Source organism: Rhinopithecus roxellana, chromosome 1 (genome assembly GCF_007565055.1).
Source record: "Rhinopithecus roxellana isolate Shanxi Qingling chromosome 1, ASM756505v1, whole genome shotgun sequence".
Classification (NCBI taxonomy): Eukaryota; Metazoa; Chordata; class Mammalia; order Primates; family Cercopithecidae; genus Rhinopithecus; species Rhinopithecus roxellana.
In genome coordinates this window covers 190,507,301-190,526,638 of record NC_044549.1, presented here as the reverse complement: position 1 = coordinate 190,526,638, position 19,338 = coordinate 190,507,301, and the positions used below count along the sequence as shown (strand labels likewise).

The 19,338-nt window shown below is 37.8% G+C and overlaps 1 protein-coding gene across 1 annotated transcript in view; it reads left to right on the top strand.

Moving 5' to 3' along the window:
- The window catches only part of GK5 (glycerol kinase 5), a 68,624-nt gene extending 49,921 nt beyond the window's left edge, over positions 1-18,703 (top strand). Inside the window, exons 10-16 of the mRNA XM_010378276.2 lie at positions 123-249; positions 788-892; positions 5,106-5,200; positions 10,171-10,274; positions 11,154-11,213; positions 12,181-12,314; positions 16,852-18,703. Of these exons, the coding sequence (XP_010376578.1) occupies positions 123-249; positions 788-892; positions 5,106-5,200; positions 10,171-10,274; positions 11,154-11,213; positions 12,181-12,314; positions 16,852-17,000 (774 nt within the window). The 3' untranslated portion in view covers positions 17,001-18,703. The remainder of the gene's footprint in view (positions 1-122; positions 250-787; positions 893-5,105; positions 5,201-10,170; positions 10,275-11,153; positions 11,214-12,180; positions 12,315-16,851) is intronic.
- The last annotated feature ends 635 nt before the right edge of the window (positions 18,704-19,338 follow it).

Genomic DNA, 19,338 nt, shown 5'->3' with positions numbered 1-19,338 from the left:
TAAGGAAAAGGAAAAAGAAAAGAAGATGTTTAATCATGAGAGTGCAATAAGTGAGACAATAGGCTATAATAAAATTGGCCACTGTTAAGGGCAATGGATTTACATTTGAACATTTTTGGTAGGTTGCTGACCAGCAATCAGCCATGTTTGGAGAGTGCTGCTTCCAGACAGGTGATGTGAAATTAACCATGGGAACTGGGACATTTTTGGATGTTAACACTGGAAATAGCCTTCAACAAACTATTGGAGGTAAGTAGTTACAATTTATCCTATTTATTAAATATCAATAAATAAAGATGAAAGTTAGAAAATGTTGATAATTCTATTAGATTGTTTCTATTTAGGAGCCTTGTTTGAAAACCACAGATAAATACAATAGCATAGTTCTCTAGCAAACCAATCTCATAGTACCCTTTTATTTCTCAATTAAAATATTTATTGCCATGTTTCTCGAGACGTAAACATGCCTATAGCTAATACATACTAGTATTTATTGTCCATATTATGTGCCAGGCACTGTGCTAAGTTCTTTTTATGTGTTAATTCAGTTTATTCATTTCGTAGCTCTCTGAGGTAGGCCATTCTATAGTTAAGGAAACTGCAGCTAAAAGATTAGAAACTTGCAAGACTACAGCTAGTAAATGTAAGAGGGCTGGAGTTTGAACATACACAGTCTAACTTCAGAGGCACTTTGCAGTTTTTTGAGATAACCAAATCATTACATTGTAGAAGTCTCTATAATGAATTATGCATATCTTTGACTTACATTCATTGTTTGCTTTGCAAGGCTTTTATCCATTAATTGGGTGGAAGATTGGACAAGAAGTCGTATGCTTAGCTGAAAGCAATGCAGGAGACACTGGTACTGCCATAAAATGGGCTCAACAGTTAGGTAAGTTGTCTTTTAAATGGATTTCACAGGCCAGACCTAAAGAATTCAAAAATGCCACAGGATTGCAGATTAGTAGGGAGCAAATGGATTGTTCAAATGAAACACTAAAGTGATGTCTATTAAAAGCAAATATAAAGTATTTTTATGATATCAAAATGGTAAAAGGTTAGGTCTTAAAGACAGGAACCATAAAGAAAAAGAATAATAGATTTAACTATATAAAATATTAGTGGGTAAAGAGAGATATGCCATACGCAAAATTAAAAGACAAATTGGTAATAACAATTTGTAGCATATGTCAGAAAAATTAATAACATGACAAAAACGGGCAAAGGACAGAAGTATAGGTATTTTATGATCAAATGACTATAATGAAGTGCTGTTCATATACGATAAATAAAGAAATGCATATTTTGGGCTGTGGTTCCAGTGTCAGTTCAGTTTTCAGTGCTTTTGCAGTGCTATTTGGATCTGCCCCTCATTTGTGCCACCCAGTGGTCAGTCTGGGTGGTGGTTTGCCTGGAGATTAGTTTTCAAAGCCTTAGGCTTGTTGTTTAGGGTCAGATCTTTACATGTGCAGCCCAAGAGTGAGACGAGGAGTTCATAAAAACCTTTATAAGGTAATTTTTCCTTAGCTCCTTTCTCTCAGTAATCTTCCTGGTACCTTTTGACTCTCAGGGGATCCCCATATTGGTGTTCTAGCTAGAAAGCTGGTACTTTAGTTTCTCTACTGAACACCTGCTACTACTTCTACCTCCCTAGCCTAGTGGCAAGAAGGATGAGAGACGGAGAAAAAGGGGGTCAGAGAGAGAGAGAAGGAAAGAAGGGAAAGAAAGGAAACAAAGTAAGAGAAAGAAGGCTGGGCGCGGGGGCTCACGCCTGTACTCCCAGCACTTTGGGAGGCTGAGGCGGGCAGATCATCTGAGGTTGGGAGTTGGAGACCAGCCTGAGCAACATGGAGAAACCCTGCCTTTACTAAAAATACAAAATTAGCCGGGCATGGTAGTGCATGCCTGTAATCCCAGCTACTTGGGAGGCTGAGGCTGAGGCAGGAGAATCACTTGAACCCAGGAGGCAGAGGTGATAGTGAGCTGAGATCACGCCATTGCACCCCAGCCTGGGCAACAAGAGCGAAACTCTGTCTCAAAAAAAAAAAAAAAAAAAAAGAAAGAAAGAAAGAAAGAAAAAAAAGAGGGAAAGCAAAAGGGATTTTGTTAACCTCTCGTCTTCGAGTTTTGGTTGTTTCTGCTGCTCTGTCTGCTGTCACTGCAGCCACAGGATTGCCAGGGGCAGGCAAGACCAAGGGGAGCGGTGGCGCGGGAAGAAGCAAGCAACAGGGATTCCCCCCATACTCGTAGCTTGCAGTTTTATGTGCCTGTGCTACTGGGCTGCCATGGCTGCTACCATAGGATTGCCTGAGAGAATGAAAAAAAATTAAAGAAAACAAAAAATGAGAATCCCTCCACTCTGTCCTGTAGAGACGCTTGTCTCCTACTGCTCAGACCAGAAAGGAGCTTCTATTGAAGCTCTTCATATTTGCACTCAGTGTACAGATCTGAGTCCTTGGGTTTCAGGCTATCTCTGAGTCTAGGCCAGGAATATCAGAGAAAATACAAAAACAGGGAGTCCCCAGATGGCTTTTCCATTTATTCCTCCAAGATTCTTAGTTGCATTCAATGGGAGAGAGGGAATGGAGTGCGCTTACTCTGAAAGACTTTTTATCAATTAGCTTATTTGACAACAGTTTAAGTGGAAGATTATTTAGAGAAATTCTTCAAGCAAGGGATGAAACAAACAGTGAAGAATGTGAATAAGATAATCTCTCTTTGTTTTCTGTTTCTTTATCAGTTACCAAAAACTTTCCTCAAACCAACTGTCTAGTATGTTTTCCTACATCTTGTCTTGTAAAAATTGAACATTTGGACATGATTCGTTAAAAAAGTATAGATTTTAAAACCAATTTTTTTAAAGAGATGAGTCTCGCTGTGTTGCCCAGGCTAGATTCAAACTCCTGGGCTCAAGTGATCCTCCTGCCTTTGCCGCCTGAGTAGCTGGGATTACAGGTACGCCACCATACTCGGCTTAAAACCAGTGTTTTTAACGTTAGTTTTTGAAGTGCTAGAGATATTCTGATGCATTATCTGGACATTTTGAACAAATGGATGAAACTTACGGATTTGATAACTGTCATTTTGAGTAAAATTTGTAGTTATTCTTGAGTGATCCTCATTAACTTGAGTTTTAATATAAGTGCTCCTTAAATGTCTTTAGTGAATTTAAGTATATTAATTTAGTTGTATAACAAATCATAAAATGATATAGAACCAACTTAAGCCTCTCTAAAGCCAGCAATATTTATTATGACTGAGTCTTTTCTTCTGATCTATGCTGTTCAGTACTACATACTCATTCAGAAGTCATTTTACAAACAAGGATATCCAAATGGCCAGTGAAAAGGTATTTATTAGTCAGCAGGGAAATCCAAAATCAAACCACCATGTAATACTACCAAAATAGCTAAATTGAAAAACATAGACAATACCAATTATTGGCAGGAAGATAGGAGACTGGAACTCTCGTGCCACAGGCAGAAGCCTTAAATTGGTAGAGCCACTTTGAAAAACTATTTGGCAGTATCTGTTAAAGCTGGTTCTAAATGTAAAGACCTTAGAACTGGCCATTCCATTCCTTCGTGTCAATAAATAGAAATATGTACATATGTCCACCAAAAAGAATGTGCGTGAATGTTCATTGGGATCTATTTCTATTAGCCAAACACTAGGAACTATCCAGATGTATATCACCAATAGAACAGATTGATAAATTGTCTATAGTCACATAATGGAATACTATATAGAGATGAGAATGAATGGAGTACAACTACATGTAACGGTGTAAATGAATCTCACGAGTATGATGTTTAACAAAAGAAGTTTGTGTCTTGACCTGGGTCTGAGTTACTTGGGTGTATTCACACTGTGAAAACTCATCTAGCTATATACACTTAGGATTTGTGCATTTTTTTGGTCTGTATATAATATACTTCAGTTAAAGTTTACTAAATTAATTAAGTCTTGGTTTTTTTGTTTGCTTGTTTTTAAAAAATTGACTTTTAATATCTCTGTTACTCCCCCTTATTTAACTTATTAGATGGAGTATTTCAGTTAATTCTCTTGGGTATTATATTACAGGTAGATGATACTTTCATCAGAAACCTGGGATGGCTTTTATCTTTCAGAGAATAATTTTTTAATGCCAAAAATCCTACATAAAATTGATTTTTTAAACAGCCCAAATATCTTTAAAGAAAAAGGTGGCCGGGTGTGCTGGATCATGCCTGTAATCCCAGCACTTTGGGAGGCCGAGACGGGCGGATCACAAGGTCAGGAGATCGAGACCATCCTGGCTAATACGGTGAAACCCCGTCTCTACTAAAGAATACAAAAAACTAGCCAGGCGACGAGGCGGGCGCCTGTAGTCCCAGCTACTTGGGAGGCGGAGGCAGGAGAATGGCGTGAACCTGGGAGGCGGAGCTTGCAGTGAGCTGAGATCCGGCCACCGCACTCCAGCCTGGGCGACAGAGCCAGACTCCGTCTCAAAAAAAAAAAAAAAGAAAAGAAAAGAAAAAAGTGGCCGGGTGTGCTGGATCATGCCTGTAATCCCAGCACTTTGGGAGGCCAAGGTAGGTGGATCACCTGAGGTCGGGAGTTCGAGACCAGCCTCAGCAACATGGGGAAACCCCATCTCTACTAAAAATACAAAATTAGTTGGGCGTGGTGGCGCATGCTTGTAATCCTAGCTACTCAGGAGGCTGAGGCAGGAGAATCACTTGAACCCGGGAGGTGGAGGTTGTGGTGAGCCAAGATTATGCCACTGCACTCCAGCCTGGGCAACAAGAGCAAAACTCCAACTCAAAAAAGAGAAAAAAAGTAAGGCCTGCTGCATACAGAGCCTATCTAAGAGGGCCTTCTACCTCCTGTTTCCCTTCTATGGGCCTGTAAACCTATGCAGTATGAGAATTCAGATAGTACCAGAACAGAATTTCTGTTCAGAACAGTCTTTGTGCTGACCTTTTTAAGTGAGCAGTCTTTTACATTATATTCATAATAAATGTTGATGCAGATAAATACTATCATGTAACGTAATTCTGTTTGTGCCTCTCCAACCTCTTCATTTTGTTTTAGGGTTTTTTGTTGTTTGTTTGTTTTTGCAGACCTTTTCACAGATGCTGCTGAGACTGAAAAAATGGCCAAAAGTTTGGAGGATTCTGAAGGAGTTTGTTTTGTTCCATCTTTTAATGGATTACAGGTATATATTTTTTAAAGTTAATGGCAATTACAAATATTTTTCTCCTCCTGCCACACCCAAACTTATATATCTACGACTCTGTTACCTTAAAATTTGAGCACTGAACAGAACTAAGATGAAAGGTAGATTTTAGGGCTGAGAAGTTATGCTCTGACCAAGCATGAATTCCACGAGGGAGCAGAGCATCCTGAGTATAGCCCTGCTGGCTTGGCTTGTGCTGATGGAATTCAGCTGACTTCTGCTTAGAACTGTGTGGAACCTGAGTTGGCAGGTTTATCATAGAACTTTTACATAAGACTTAGCATTACTTTATCATGAGCAAAAATAGCCATTTCCCAGTGGGGGGAGTATATCAGCAAATTTGCATTCTTTACTTAGAGGAAATAAGCTATTGAGAATTAAGAGAAATAATGTCGAGGTACATACATCACACACATATGCACACACATATATATGTGTATATTTTGCACTTGTACATTTGTAAGTTTTACTAACTTTTTTAAAAATCAAAATCTTGGCTGGGCGCGGTGGCTCACGCCTGTAATCTCAGCACTTTGGGACGCTGAGGCAGGCGGATCACAAGGTCAGGAGATCAAGACGATCTTGGCCAACACGGTGAAACCCCGTCTTTACTAAAAATGCAAAAAATTAGCCATGCATGGTGGCACATGCCTTTAGTCCCTGCTACTCAGGAGGCTGAGGCAGGAGAATTGCTTGAACCTGGGAGGCGGAGGTTGCAGTGAGCCGAGATCACTCCACTGCACTCCAGCCTGGGCAACAGAGTGAGAGTCCATCTCAAAAACAAAATCAAAATCTCTTTTCATTAATTGTTGTGGTGGAGTATTGGCTACTTTTCTTAATCAAAAAATGAACCTAGTAAAAGTCTTGATTTTGTAACATTTAACTTTGTATTTAATTGAAAGATCTCTAATACTGCCTTTAATTTTAGAATATTATTACAAATATTTTTAAAACAACTTTTCAAGTATATTATTATGAAAGTTACTTTTTTGGGAAAGCTCATACTTCTCTTTTTAATCCTCCTGTAAATATTTTTTCCTGTTAAAAAAATACACCTTTCTCTTTTTTCTTGCTTATCTCATATTCAGGCAATTAATTACAAAAGTCCAAAATTTGAGTTTGGGTATACAATATAGAAGCTGGTAGAGAAAAAAATTAAGTCAGGGTGTTTTAAATCTTTAAAAATACATACTTCCAAAGCTAGATTTTAAAATGAGCATGATTTCAATACCTGTAATATTTTTATTTTGTGTACTTTATCCTAAAGGACTGAAAGCTTGTGAATTAATTCCATTGCATCCTCTTCAGAATGATGTGAGGGAACCTCTAAATAGCACCTATCATAGTCCAGAAAGTGAAAATTTTTTATCTAATTGAGATTTCAGGAAAAAGGTTAGATGAATAATTGTCCTCAGCACAGTAAGGTTTGATTAGGTTACTACTGGTTCTTTTCTTCTCTCTGAAAAATGTGCTACAGGACTCAATAGTCATCTTGTTTTAGCAAGTCTGTCTCTGTCTTTGACTTCTCTATCACCTCACATACCTGTAATATAATATAATAATTATATATATTATATGATAGTAATATAAAGTATATGTTTTTTAAGTATTAAACCCAAAAGATTTAGACAAAACTATCACAGGTTTGATTTTTAATTTCATCTTGATAGCAAAATGTCCCTGTCCTGCCTATGATTGTAACCTGCCCATATACTGGCAGTAGAGGGTAGTTGGGAGAGGTGGTAGGTTGACTGTAGGTCATATATTTCCCTGTGTAAAATGAAACTTTAACTGGAAATTGAAAGTTAGATCAAACAGCAATAATGTATTAATACTAAACTGTTTGGAAAATAGGAGGGAAGATCACCTATAATCTGCCTATCTCAACAACTAGAGAAAATGAAGGATGGGGAATGAAAGGAAAGAAGGTTTATGTATCTGTGAAACTGCTTTTAGTTTTAGAATATTGGTACAGCCTTAGATAATCAGGATCAGGATGTTGAAGTCCCCTAATGGTCTCATTTTCTCAAAGGAATCTGCTGAGAAAGGGGTACTGGATGAGCTTTGAGGGAAATGGGAAAGTCTAGGACAGCCACTTCAGGGAAAGGCAGAAAGGGTGGGAGCCATACACTGGGGGTGGCATCAGTTAGTGCAGCCATTGTGGCTTTCCTCTAGCAGGGCTTGTGGTTTGGGGAGTAGGATACCGAAGTAGGTATTAGAAGCAAGAATCAGTGGTCATTTACCTGGATGTTAGAGTTACTGTGATGATGGCAGTAATGGGATAGACAGAGAAGCTGTTTGTCCACCTACTCCTGAGGACTGGGATTGGAAAGCAGTCAGCAACTGACAGCAGTTCTTAGTGTTCTTTGGGTTTCTGCTTCTCTCTGTTCTGCTTTGCTCTTTTCATTACCGACTTTGCTGTGTATCCTTTCTTCCTCCATAGCTTCTGCTTAATTGTCATTATTTTTCTCATACTTTTTGCTTCTTCACAACTTAGAAATATCACATACAACGTTCCTCTACCTTATGCATCCTTTTAGCTTCAGTTCCCCCATTGATGGGGTCTTTTTCTTAGTGTTCCCTGGTTTTGGTTTCCAGGGGAGGGAATCTGATTGGACCACCTTGTCCTTTTGCATTTCAGTCAGACATTGAGTCAGCTGTACTCACCCTCTACAGTTGTGGTGATGGCATTGGGACTAGAGCATGAAACATGGCAGCTTTAGATAACAGGGCCTGTGGATTCAAGCAGTTTCCTTAGAAGGAGAAAAACCAGCAAGTCCTGTGATTGCCATCTCTAGTTTTGTGAGTGGCCAGGATGTCTGAATGGTGCAGTCTGTGTTCTGGGGCAGGAGACTACTAGTTTTGCCTAGGGCACCAAACAGATTTCAGGCCAATTAAATGAATATTTTCTGTGATATCCTGGAAGAAGTCATATTTACGCAGAAAAAAAACATAGCATATTGCTAGGGACTAATTGAACTGGTCAAATCTGACTAATCTTAGTTTTATGATATTATACCATCTGATATAAACCAGATTTATTGTATATGTTTTTACTAATTAAAATCACCAGAAGCTGTTAATAGATTTGAAAAATTATCAAAATAAAATCTCAGTAGGAGGGAAATCATAGCTATAGCAAAGATAAGATGTAATATAGAATTTCTTAAGTAATTAAGAAAAATACTGTTTGTTCATTTATTCACCAAATGTGTATTCCTACCCCATGGGGAGCCAGATATAGTGCTAGGCACAAGAGACACACTGGGAGTACATCGGACAAGGGTCCACCCTGTGGTACTTACAGTGTATTGAGGATGGTGGGGTTTCAACAAACCATCAAGTGGAATATGTGATTATAAACCGTGGTACATGGTATGATGGGAAGTTACAGGGTTCCATAAAAACAGAGTCCTCATCTAGTCTCTGGGGTCCAGAGTTTTCCCTGAGGAAGCCAAACCAAGATTTGAAAGGAGTAAGAATTAATTAGGAGAAAGGGTGGTGGAAGGTGTTTCAGGTAAAGGGATGATATGTCAAAACCCTGAAGCTAGAAGGTGCTTTTCTGAGAACCATAATTTCCTGACAGCACTAGATATCCTTGTAATGAGCATTTTGGTGTGTTAGTGCTCTTGTGAGACTCTTGTCTATTTCCTTGTGAGACTGCAAGCTCCAGCAGGGATCTTTGTTTTTCATCATCTTTTTTTTTTTTTGTGTGTGTGACACAGTCTTACTCTGTCACCCAGGCTGGAGTACAGTGGCACGATCTCAGCTCACTGCAACCTCTGCCTTCCAAGTTTAAGTGATTCTCCTGCCTCAGCCTCCCAAGTAGCTGGATTACAGGTGCCCACCACCACACCCGGCAAATTTTTTGTATTTTTAGTAGAGACGGGGTTTCACCATGTTGGCCAGGCTGGTTTCAAACTCCTGACCTCAAGTGATCCACCCTCTTCGGCCTCCCAAAGTGCTAGGATTGCAGGTGTGAGCCACCATGCCTGGCCTGTTTTTCATCTTTGCGTCCCAGAATTGCCTTACATTTTTGGAGATACAAAGATGAATAGAAACCTCATCTGATTAATATATACTTCCAGCTCAAGATTTTGGCTCTTTTGAGAACATGTTAGGCTGGATTATTTCTGATGTTAGGCAGTAAGACTATTAAGCTAAGAGAGAAGAGTGTAGTGGTGTTTTTTTTTTTTTAGACCCTGTCTCACTCTGTCACCTAGGCTGGAGTGCAGTAAAGCAATCACGGCTCATTGCAGCCTCAAACCCCTGCGCACAAGCAATCCTCTCACCTCAGCCTCCCAAGTAGCTGTAACTACAGGCGTGTATCACACCCAGCTAATATTTTAAGTTTTTTGTAGAGGTGGTATCTTGCTTTGTTGCCCAGGATGGTGTTGAATTCCTGGGCTGAAGCAGTCCTCCCTCCTTGGCCTCCCAGAGTGCTAGGATTACAGGTGTGAGCCACTGAACCTGGCCAGAGTATAGTTTTAATGTCTGACAACATATTTGACGTAAGTTATGACACTAAAAAGTGCATTTTTGTAGAAAGCTGTTCTACATAGTACAAAGTAGAAAGCTATTCTACAGAGTAAACAATTTTAGTGTAAAAACTTTACAGCTGGTGAAGGGATTTCTGTGATTGCTCTTCATTTTCCACATTTATAAAGCTAAGCATTTAATAATTTGTAACTATATGCTTCAGTTCCTCTTTTTGACATAAATGCAAACAGAAGCTAAGTACAGTAACTGTGACTCAGTATCGTTTAAATGCTGTTAAAAAGTTATCCCAATATTTACCATAATCTTTGGACTATCTTTTACTTTTAAATTATTTAACCATAGCATTATTTTCTTCTAATGTGGCTATGTTTTTATTGTATAGTATTTCCTCAAGTCTGTAGATGTAATTTAGAATAATAATAATATATTCTTATTATCTCTTACTGTAGGCTCCATTAAATGACCCCTGGGCATGTGCCTCTTTTATGGGTTTGAAGCCTTCCACCAGTAAATACCATCTTGTACGAGCAATATTGGAGTCAATAGCTTTCAGGTATGAAAACCTGTCCTGAACTTCCCCTTCCCCATATAATATTGCCATGTCTTTCATTAATTTGCTACAAAATGGAAAATTTCTTAATTTTAATTAAATTCTTTAATTTGTATTTTTGGCTTATTTGATACTATATATTATGTAATATGTTCTTCTTGCTAATTTCCGTGGTATCTTTCTTATTTTTTCTTATATTTAATGTACCAATACCACTCAGACTTGATACCTGAAAACTGAAGGATTTTTTTAAAAAAATTCAATTTCTTAAGCATGCAAGATTCAAAATTTGGATTTTCAAAGGTTTAGTATCCTTATTCATGAAAGAGAATTCCAAGTAATAAAGCTTCTGTTGTGCCCCAAAATTGAGTCATCAGAATTATTCTTCATGCATATTTCCCTGTAATCTTTTTGTTATGGGACAGGTATAAATTATTAAAATTAAGAATGATGCTGTCATGAATATGGGATTGTAACATTTAAAATGAAACTTTCTGTGATTACAAAGTAATTGTTTTTATATTTGATTAATTCTATTAGATTTTACTTATGGTTTGCCATCTTAATAGCTATCTATTAAATAGATGCTTGTGTTAAATTTTTCTTTGTAGAATGGTAATAGATAAAATTTAGTTGTAAAATATAAATTATGCCTTCTTACATGAAGGCAAAAAAAAACCACAAGACCTGCGCTTCTTGCTTATTTGAGTATCTGTTCTACAGTTTTCATTTAGCACAATTTATTTCTTTAATATTTTGTTTTGTACATTTTATAAATATCAAATAAATAAAACTATAGTTTGTATTTTTCAAGATCAGAATAAAGTAGTGAATTATTATGATATAAATTTCTTATAAATAGTTATCTTGTTTTTTAACTAGAAACAAACAGTTATATGAGATGATGAAGAAAGAGATTCATATTCCTGTAACAAAAATCCGGTATGTAAAATTTATTTCTAATAGACTTAATTAGAAATTAGAAGAAAGTGGTAGCTGCTATGAGCTACCACTCATTTCTTTTTGAGATCCCGAATAATTCATCTTTATGATTATTGAGGATTTCAAAAATAACTTCTGCCTAGCTCCTTCCCAACAAAATTCTTTTCTTTTATTTGTATTTTTGTTGAGACGGAATCTTGCTGTGTCATTCAGGCTGGAGTGCAGTGGCATGATCTCAGCTCACTGCAACCTCTGCTGCCTGGGTTCAAGTGATTCTCACGCCTTACCATCCCGAGTAGCTGGGACTACAGACATGTGCCACCATGTCCAGCTAATTTTTTTGTATTTTTAGTAATGATGGGGTTTCACCATGTTGGCCAGGCTGGTACTGAACTCCTGATCTCAGGTGATCTGCCCTCCTCGGCCTCGCACAGTGCTGGGATTACAGGTGTGAGCCAACGTGCCCAGCTACAACAAAATTCTTGGTCGTAGGAATTCAGAGAGGAGATGAGAGCTAATTATGTATTTATGGAGAATACAATATCAAATTTGGGTGCATCTTGGCACCCATATATGCCACATATGTGTAGTATATCAATCTTTAAAATCTCTTTTTTGGGTGTGTAACTATCCTTTGGACATGTAAGCATCAAACTTCTTGACTTTCTTTTCTGTAATATCTAAGTGAAGTTTTATGTTGCCTTAGTTTATTATACCTGGCCTGTTTTGAACCAGTCCTAAGACAAACAAAGGCAGGTGAGAAAATTGATGGCAGAAATAAGGAAAATGTTTAAAGATGACCCAGTAAGGTTCTCTGCCGTTAGGTTAATGCTAAGTGATTTAATTTTAGAAATAAAAAGTTAAATTTATAAAATAAAATAAAGGATTTCAGAAAAAAAACGTGGCCCACTGAAAAAGAATGATGCTTTTTTGTAGTAATTCATCTTACATATTTTGTTCCCCACAGGGCAGATGGAGGAGTTTGTAAGAATGGTTTTGTCATGCAGATGACTTCAGACCTGATTAATGAGAATATAGACAGACCTGTGGACGTTGACATGTCATGCCTGGGTGCAGCTTCTCTAGCTGGCCTTGCTGTTGGTATGTGTAAAATTTATAAGAATGAGAGCTTTCTTGAAAACTGTTTCTTACAGATAACATTTCTCCTCTCACATCAAAAAATTCTAGAGAGTCTGGAAAGCCTTGGTGTCCATTAAACTCCATATACATATGCATATTGCTCACAAAATACCCTGTGACCTCCTCTATTGGTGAGTCTGGTTCCACTTCCTCTATCCTTACCTCACTCCTTCAGTCAGAAATATGAGACAAGGACAGTTAATTCTCAGCTGTGTCAGTCTCTAGCAAGAGAGAGTCTCTGGGTAAACTTTCTGGATAGATAGTGTTAGAGAAAAAAATTATTCAGTGACACTTATTAAAGAACAATAAGGTGAGCCAGGTGCAGTGGCTCACACCTGTAATCCCAGCACTTGTGGGAGACTGAGGCAGGTGGATCACCTGAGGGTCAAGAGTTCGAGATAAGCTTGGCTAACATGGCGAAACCCTGTCTCAACTAATAGTACAAAAATTAGCTAGGCATGGTGGCACATGCCTGTAATCCCAACTACTCGGGAGGCTGAGACAGGAGAATTGCTTGAACCTGGGAAGGAGGAGGTTGCAGTGAGCTGAGGTGGTGCCACTGCACTCCATCCTGGGTGACAGAGCAAGACTCTGTCTCAAAAGAAAAAAAAAAAGAACAGTAAGCTGGGCTTTATTCTGGAGGACTATCAAGATAGGTATAGGGACTACTTCAGTGGGATCTTATGGTGGGAGAGAGATTAGGCTCAACTTTGAATACAATAAGGAAAAGTGAGAAATTATAGCCAAAGAGCAGAGTGAGAGTCAGTGGATGGAAAATTACTAAGAGGAAATGTTGAGGTAAGGGGAAATTCTTGCTAACCAACCTAATAATATTTTCAAGAAGGCAGGGCAGGGTGATCAGATGTCATCTGGAGGATGAGATATCGAGGTTGATCAGAAATTGAGGATGGGAGATTCTGGCTACACCAATTTAGCAGAATTCTTGCTCAAAGTAGATAATGCAGAGATGACCATGGAAGTCCAAAAGTTGAGGCCTAGCTGGAAAAGAGCTTGGAGGAGCCTGATTGGAGTTTGGTCAAGGAAGAAACCTTGTCAGTAGGTTTGCCTGTGGCATTAGAAACCACTCCATTCTTTTATTTATTGAACAACATTTGTGGAGTACCTGCTACGTGACGATCACTGCTGGCAATAAAGAGATTAAAAGCCATAGTCTCTGATCCCTGGTGGGAGGAGACAGGTAAGTCAAGTGATCATTAAGTTTGTTTGATAAAGCCAGTGAACAGTGACAGTGTTAATAAGCAAGTGGTCTAGGCTTTCCAGAGGAGAGCACATATAGTTCAATTTTGAAGGGGCTAGAAGAGAGTCAGGTGAGGAGAGGGTGAGAGATGGGTGGCTCAACATCCCTATTGCAACTTGTGCAAAGGCATTGGTCAATGATGGGAAGTACTGTTATGGTGAGAGCAGGAAGGGAGTGGGAGAGGTACATAGAAGTCCAGTTGTGGTGACTCCTCATAAAGAGGAGTTCGGACCTGACCCTGAAGGCCCTGGAGAGCCACTAAAGAATTCTAAGCAGGGGGGAACATAGAAAGATCTGCATTTGAACAGATCACTTTGACAATTAGTGAAAAGATCAGTGAGGAGGAATAAGAATAGAAGTAGGCATGTTGATTTAAAGGGCCCCCTAGGAAGCAGGAGGATGCCTTAGGACACTCAGAGTATTTTAATGTGTTTCTTTCTGGGGAGTGTTTGGTATAAAATAAGATATTTTACATTTAAAAGTTTTAGGCTAATAGTATATTAAAGTTACAAAAAGCCTAAAATCTTGGTAAATTTGGCTTAAACTTGATTCTACTAAAAATCTGGTAATTTTGAATAAAATTGAAATGGTTACTTTCATTTGTTCATTGATTTATGTTTGATTAATTAAAGTTGAAGTAAATAAACTGTCCCTTAAATAATCAATCTCATTTGCAAATTTGAACTCCTTTGCATTCCACCTCCTATAAATTTAGTATGTTTGATTTTTCTCTTATTACTTTCACATGCCTGATTGAGCAAACTTAGAACTGTAACAATGTAAATCACAAATACTTAAACAACAAACAAATTGAATAAATTAAGCTATAATTATAGTAAATCATAAGCATTTTTATACTTATGTTAATCAAATTATTCTATACTTTTCACCTGATAAGACTAAATAAGTCAGATTCTCTTGAACATTTAAAATGCTTTAAGTAACAAATACACCCAGGGTTGTTTTGTTGTGTTTTGTTTTATTTTTGAGATAAAGTTTCCCTCTGTTGCCTAGGCTGGAGTGCAATGGCGCAATCTCAGCTCACTGAAACCTCCTCCTCCCAGGTTCAAGCGTTTCTCCTGCCTTAGCCTCCCAAGTAGTTGGGATTGCAGGCACCCGCCACCATGCCTGACTAATTTTTGTGTTTTTAGTAGAGATGGGGTTTCGCCATGTTGGCCAGGCTAGCTTCAAACCCCTGACCTCTGGTGATCCACCCACCTCAACATCCCAGAGTGCTGGGATCACAGGCGTGAGCCTCTGCACCCGGCCCCACATGCGGGTTATTTTTATACATAACACAGTGACTTGAGTTTTATCTACATCATTATTAATTTCAAACATTTGCTTCTGTCTCAGAAATGCGAGACTATGTATATCCTCTTTATTTTATGAATTTATCTGGAAATTGGATTTGCTCAATACATACTTAATAAAATGACTTAAAATATATATGTCTTAAAATGTAAACAATAAATTCTGGAAATGAGGATTTTAAGAAACACATTTATTTTCCTGACTAGATTTATCTAACTATAGTATACTGATGAAAACTATTTTTTTCTTTTAAAAACTTGCCTACATTAATACCTTTATTTATTTATTTTTAATTTAAGTTTTTTTTTTTTTTTTTTTTTTGAGATGGAGTCTCACTCTGTAGCCCAAGCTGGAGTGCAGTGGTATGATATTGGGTCACTGCAACCTCCGCCTCCTGGGCTCAAGTGATTCTCGTGCCTCAGCCTCCTAAGTAGCTGAGACTATAGGCACATGCCACCATGCCCGGCTAATTTTTTATATTTTAGTTGAGACAGGGTTTCACCATGTTGCCCAAGGTGGTCTCGAACTCCTGAGCTCAGAAGATCTGCCCGCCTCGGCTTCCCAAAGTGCTGAGATTACAGGCATGAGCCACCGCACCCAGCCTACATTAATACCTTTAAACATAGATAGTCTAAAATGTTGACTGTAAAGAAAAAGAATGTGACCTGACAAAATTTTACAAAGGAGAATTTATGTGTCAGTTTTATTGGTAAGAGAAAATGTACTTCGTGAAGATTTGTAGACTGTTAGTACTTCAAAAGAGGTGCAATAGACCGCTCAGTGGGTGAAATGTGCCAAGCTTACTAATAACATACCTGTATCATTTCAGACGACTTATGATCTTAGTTATAAATGTTCTCGCTGGGTGCTGTGGCTCACGCCTGTAATCCCAACACTTTGGGAGGCTGAGGAGGGTGGATCACTTGAAGCCAGGAGTTTGAGACCAGCCTGGCCAACATGGCGAAACCCTGTCTCTACTAAAAGTACAAAAAATTAGCTGGGCATGGTGGCGCGTGCCTATGGGCCGAGCTACTCTAGAGGCCCAGGCAGGAGAATTGCTTCAACCCGTGAGGTGGAGGTTGCAGGGAGCTGAGATCGCACCACTGTACTCCAGCCTGGGCAACAGAACGAGGCTGTCTCCAAAAAAAAAATTCTCTTGCTTTTTATTATATATCATATGATCCTTCCTGCAAAGAGCAGTCTATGCTAGAACTACAAAATTATCTTAAATTGGAATTTAAATATATTATATAAAAGACTATAGTTTGAAAGAGAAACTATTACATTAATCCCCAACTTTGAATTTTATGCATATTCCAGAAAGTTGACATTTACCTTAAACTGTAAGACAGAAATCTTAATGCATCTTCATTTATTTTAATTGCATAAAAAGAAAATACCCTATTTCTTTTTTTTTCTTTTTCTTCTTCTGTTTTTCTTTTTTTAGAGAGAGGATCTTTCTCTGTTACCCAGGCTGGAGTACAGTGATGTGATCATAGCTCACTGCACCCTTGAACTCCTAAGCAAGTGGTCTTCCCTCCTCAGTCTCCCAAAGCATTGGGATTGCAGGTGTGAACCACTGTGCCTGGCCAGAGAATATACTGTTTTTTTTTCACTTGGGATTGTTTTAATAATAGCAAGTTATGAAATTAAATGATGGCATAGGGTAGCTACTTTAGAAGTGATGTGGTATCCCACCACACAGAAACTGAGCTGAAAGTTAGAAACCAAAAGACTTGAAAATCCTGGTATAATTATTTTCAGGAATGATCAATCTAACAAAATTCAAAAGTAACAAAGTATTTTGGATTGTTTTAAAAATAGTTTTTGTTTACCTTTCTACCAGCAACTCACATAGGATTTTGGATAAACTTTATTGGACTCATGATTTGCCTTAAAATTTGAGAATAATTTTTTCATCTATAGGGTTTTGGACTGACAAGGAGGAATTAAAGAAACTGAGACAAAGTGAAGTGGTTTTCAAGCCACAGAAGAAATGTCAAGAATATGAAATGAGTCTGGAAAACTGGACCAAAGCAGTGAAACGCTCTATGAATTGGTATAACAAGACATAACACTAAATGAAATGATCAAAACCATAGATGGCTGGTTTATGTGACGTGCAGATGAGATAAAGCTCAGGGATAACCAATATGACAATGACTAAGAGGAGAAAATGTTAAATAAGCTTCATAAGAAGCATTGCTTTAAAAAATCTTATTTTTTTCCCTAAATCATGGTAAGGCAGCAATACCTCAAAACTTTATATCTTCTATTTTGTAACAAATTCCAAAGGACATTAGTCATTTCCAACCATATTTTGACAGTTATGGATCCTCTTCCTTTTTATACTGGGTCAGTGGTACATAGGAACATAATGATTTACCATACAAGCTAATAGTTCTGGGTCAATCACCATGCACATATTGTTCCAAAATTATGTGAAATGTGTTTATTTAATTCTTTAAATTTAAGTGGGCTATTTGAAGTACATATAGCTAAAAAGAAAGAATAACTGAGAAAATGTGGAATTTTGTAACATTAATATTTTATGTTTAAAGCCATAATTTTCTAATATTATATCCAAATATGAGCTTAATATGTCCCTCTCAGATAAGCTTCTGAGTTAGTTAATGCTTTCCTTTACTGGTCTTAAAGACACTGCCTTAATTTTTCCTTGTTCAACCAAAATCTGAGCATTCTTTCTATGTTGAAAACACTGAAAAACTAATTTTAGTTAATGAACTAAAAAGAATATTGATTTTTAAGAAACAGAAAAATACTACTTATTTTCCTTCTCAAATAATGTTTCTTTCAAAAACTTCTGGCTGAAGTATAACATGCTGGTAGTTAACATAAATCTTGCCTTTCTCTTGTTGTTTATCTTTCTTCGTTGTTTAGATGCTTGTATTAATGTCTTGTTTTTATTGAGTGCCTGATTGACAGAGCTTAATTTGAAGAAAGTGCCCTAATTTATTGACCACTTAAGAATTGTCTTTATTGTGGTATTTTATTTGTTCCTGCGTCTTTTTGATGTTTGTTCGGTCTACTCATCCCTCTGAGTATGTGCAGCGGATAGCGGATAGAGGGGAGGAGAGTGTTTCTATGCTCAGGATTGCCCTTCAGCCACTCGGCCAGAGATCCACAGGGAGCAAGCAGCAAGGACAGTCTCGCATTCTCAGACTTTCTTGCAAGAAACAGTGAAGAGGAGTAAGTTGTGAGTAGTGTCAAGTTGGATGTAGAATTGTCCTAAGGCAGTTGACCCCACCTTCCAACATATTTTCACTTTATTTGCCCCTCTCTATATTTGGGGTAGGTTCCATTTGGATTTGCAGCAATAATGACTTTATTTCTCTCTTGGTCAGGATTTATCACATAAAATCCTTTTATTATAGAACTAGCTATTTTAGTTACATAGTAATGTAACTAATGAAGAGACTTATAGAGAATTTTGTTTTTGCTGTCATATATGTCCATTTTGGAGACAGATATGATAGAACTAGAAGTTAAGTTGCATTTCTGCAAGTGCCATTTGAATGAACTTCAAGTATCTTCTTAATTATTAAATTTTCTGAAGGCATTGTAGCAAATATATAGTATCATTAAATCTACTAATTAATATTTGGAAATATTTTTGTTATTAATAAATAGAGGTATTTTATTTACTGTGAAAAGTCAAACTTCATTATGTAGATAAATCTTATTCTTTTCATTCTTTCCCCTGTTTACATCCTTTTCCAAAGCTTAGTCCCCAATTAAAGCTTTCCTATCAAAATCACATGGAAGGTGCTCTGTTGTTTTACTGTTATATGTTCTGTTCCTCAGTGGGTGTAATTTTTTTTTCTTTTTCTTTTTTTGTAGAGACAGAGTCTTGCTATGTTGCCCAGGATAGTCTTTAATTCCTGGCCTTAAGTGATCCTCCCACCTTGGCCTCCCAAAGTGCTGGGATTGCAGCTGTGAGCCACTGCACCCAGCCAATGGGTGTAATTTTATAGAAAATAATTCTTTTTGTCAGAATATACTGAATTGTAATATTAATACCTGAAAATTTGTTAGTTCACTTCTTTTCCACATTCTTCTTTCCCAACATATAACCACAAGATAAAGGATAAATACTTTGGGCTGGGTGCATTGGCTCACGCCTGTAATCACAACACTTTGGGAGGGTGAGGTGGGCAGATCATTTGAGGTCAGGAGTCCAACCTGGTCAAACACGGCAAAACCCTGTCTCCACTAAAAGTACAAAAATTAGCTGGCCATGGTGGCGCGAGCATGTAATCCCAGCTACTCAGGAGGCTGAGGCAGGAGAATTGGTTAAATCTGGGAGGTGGAGGGTTGCAGTGAGCCAAGATCGTGCCACTGCACTGTAGCCTGGGCAACAGAGCAACACTGCGTCTCAAAAAAAATAAAAAA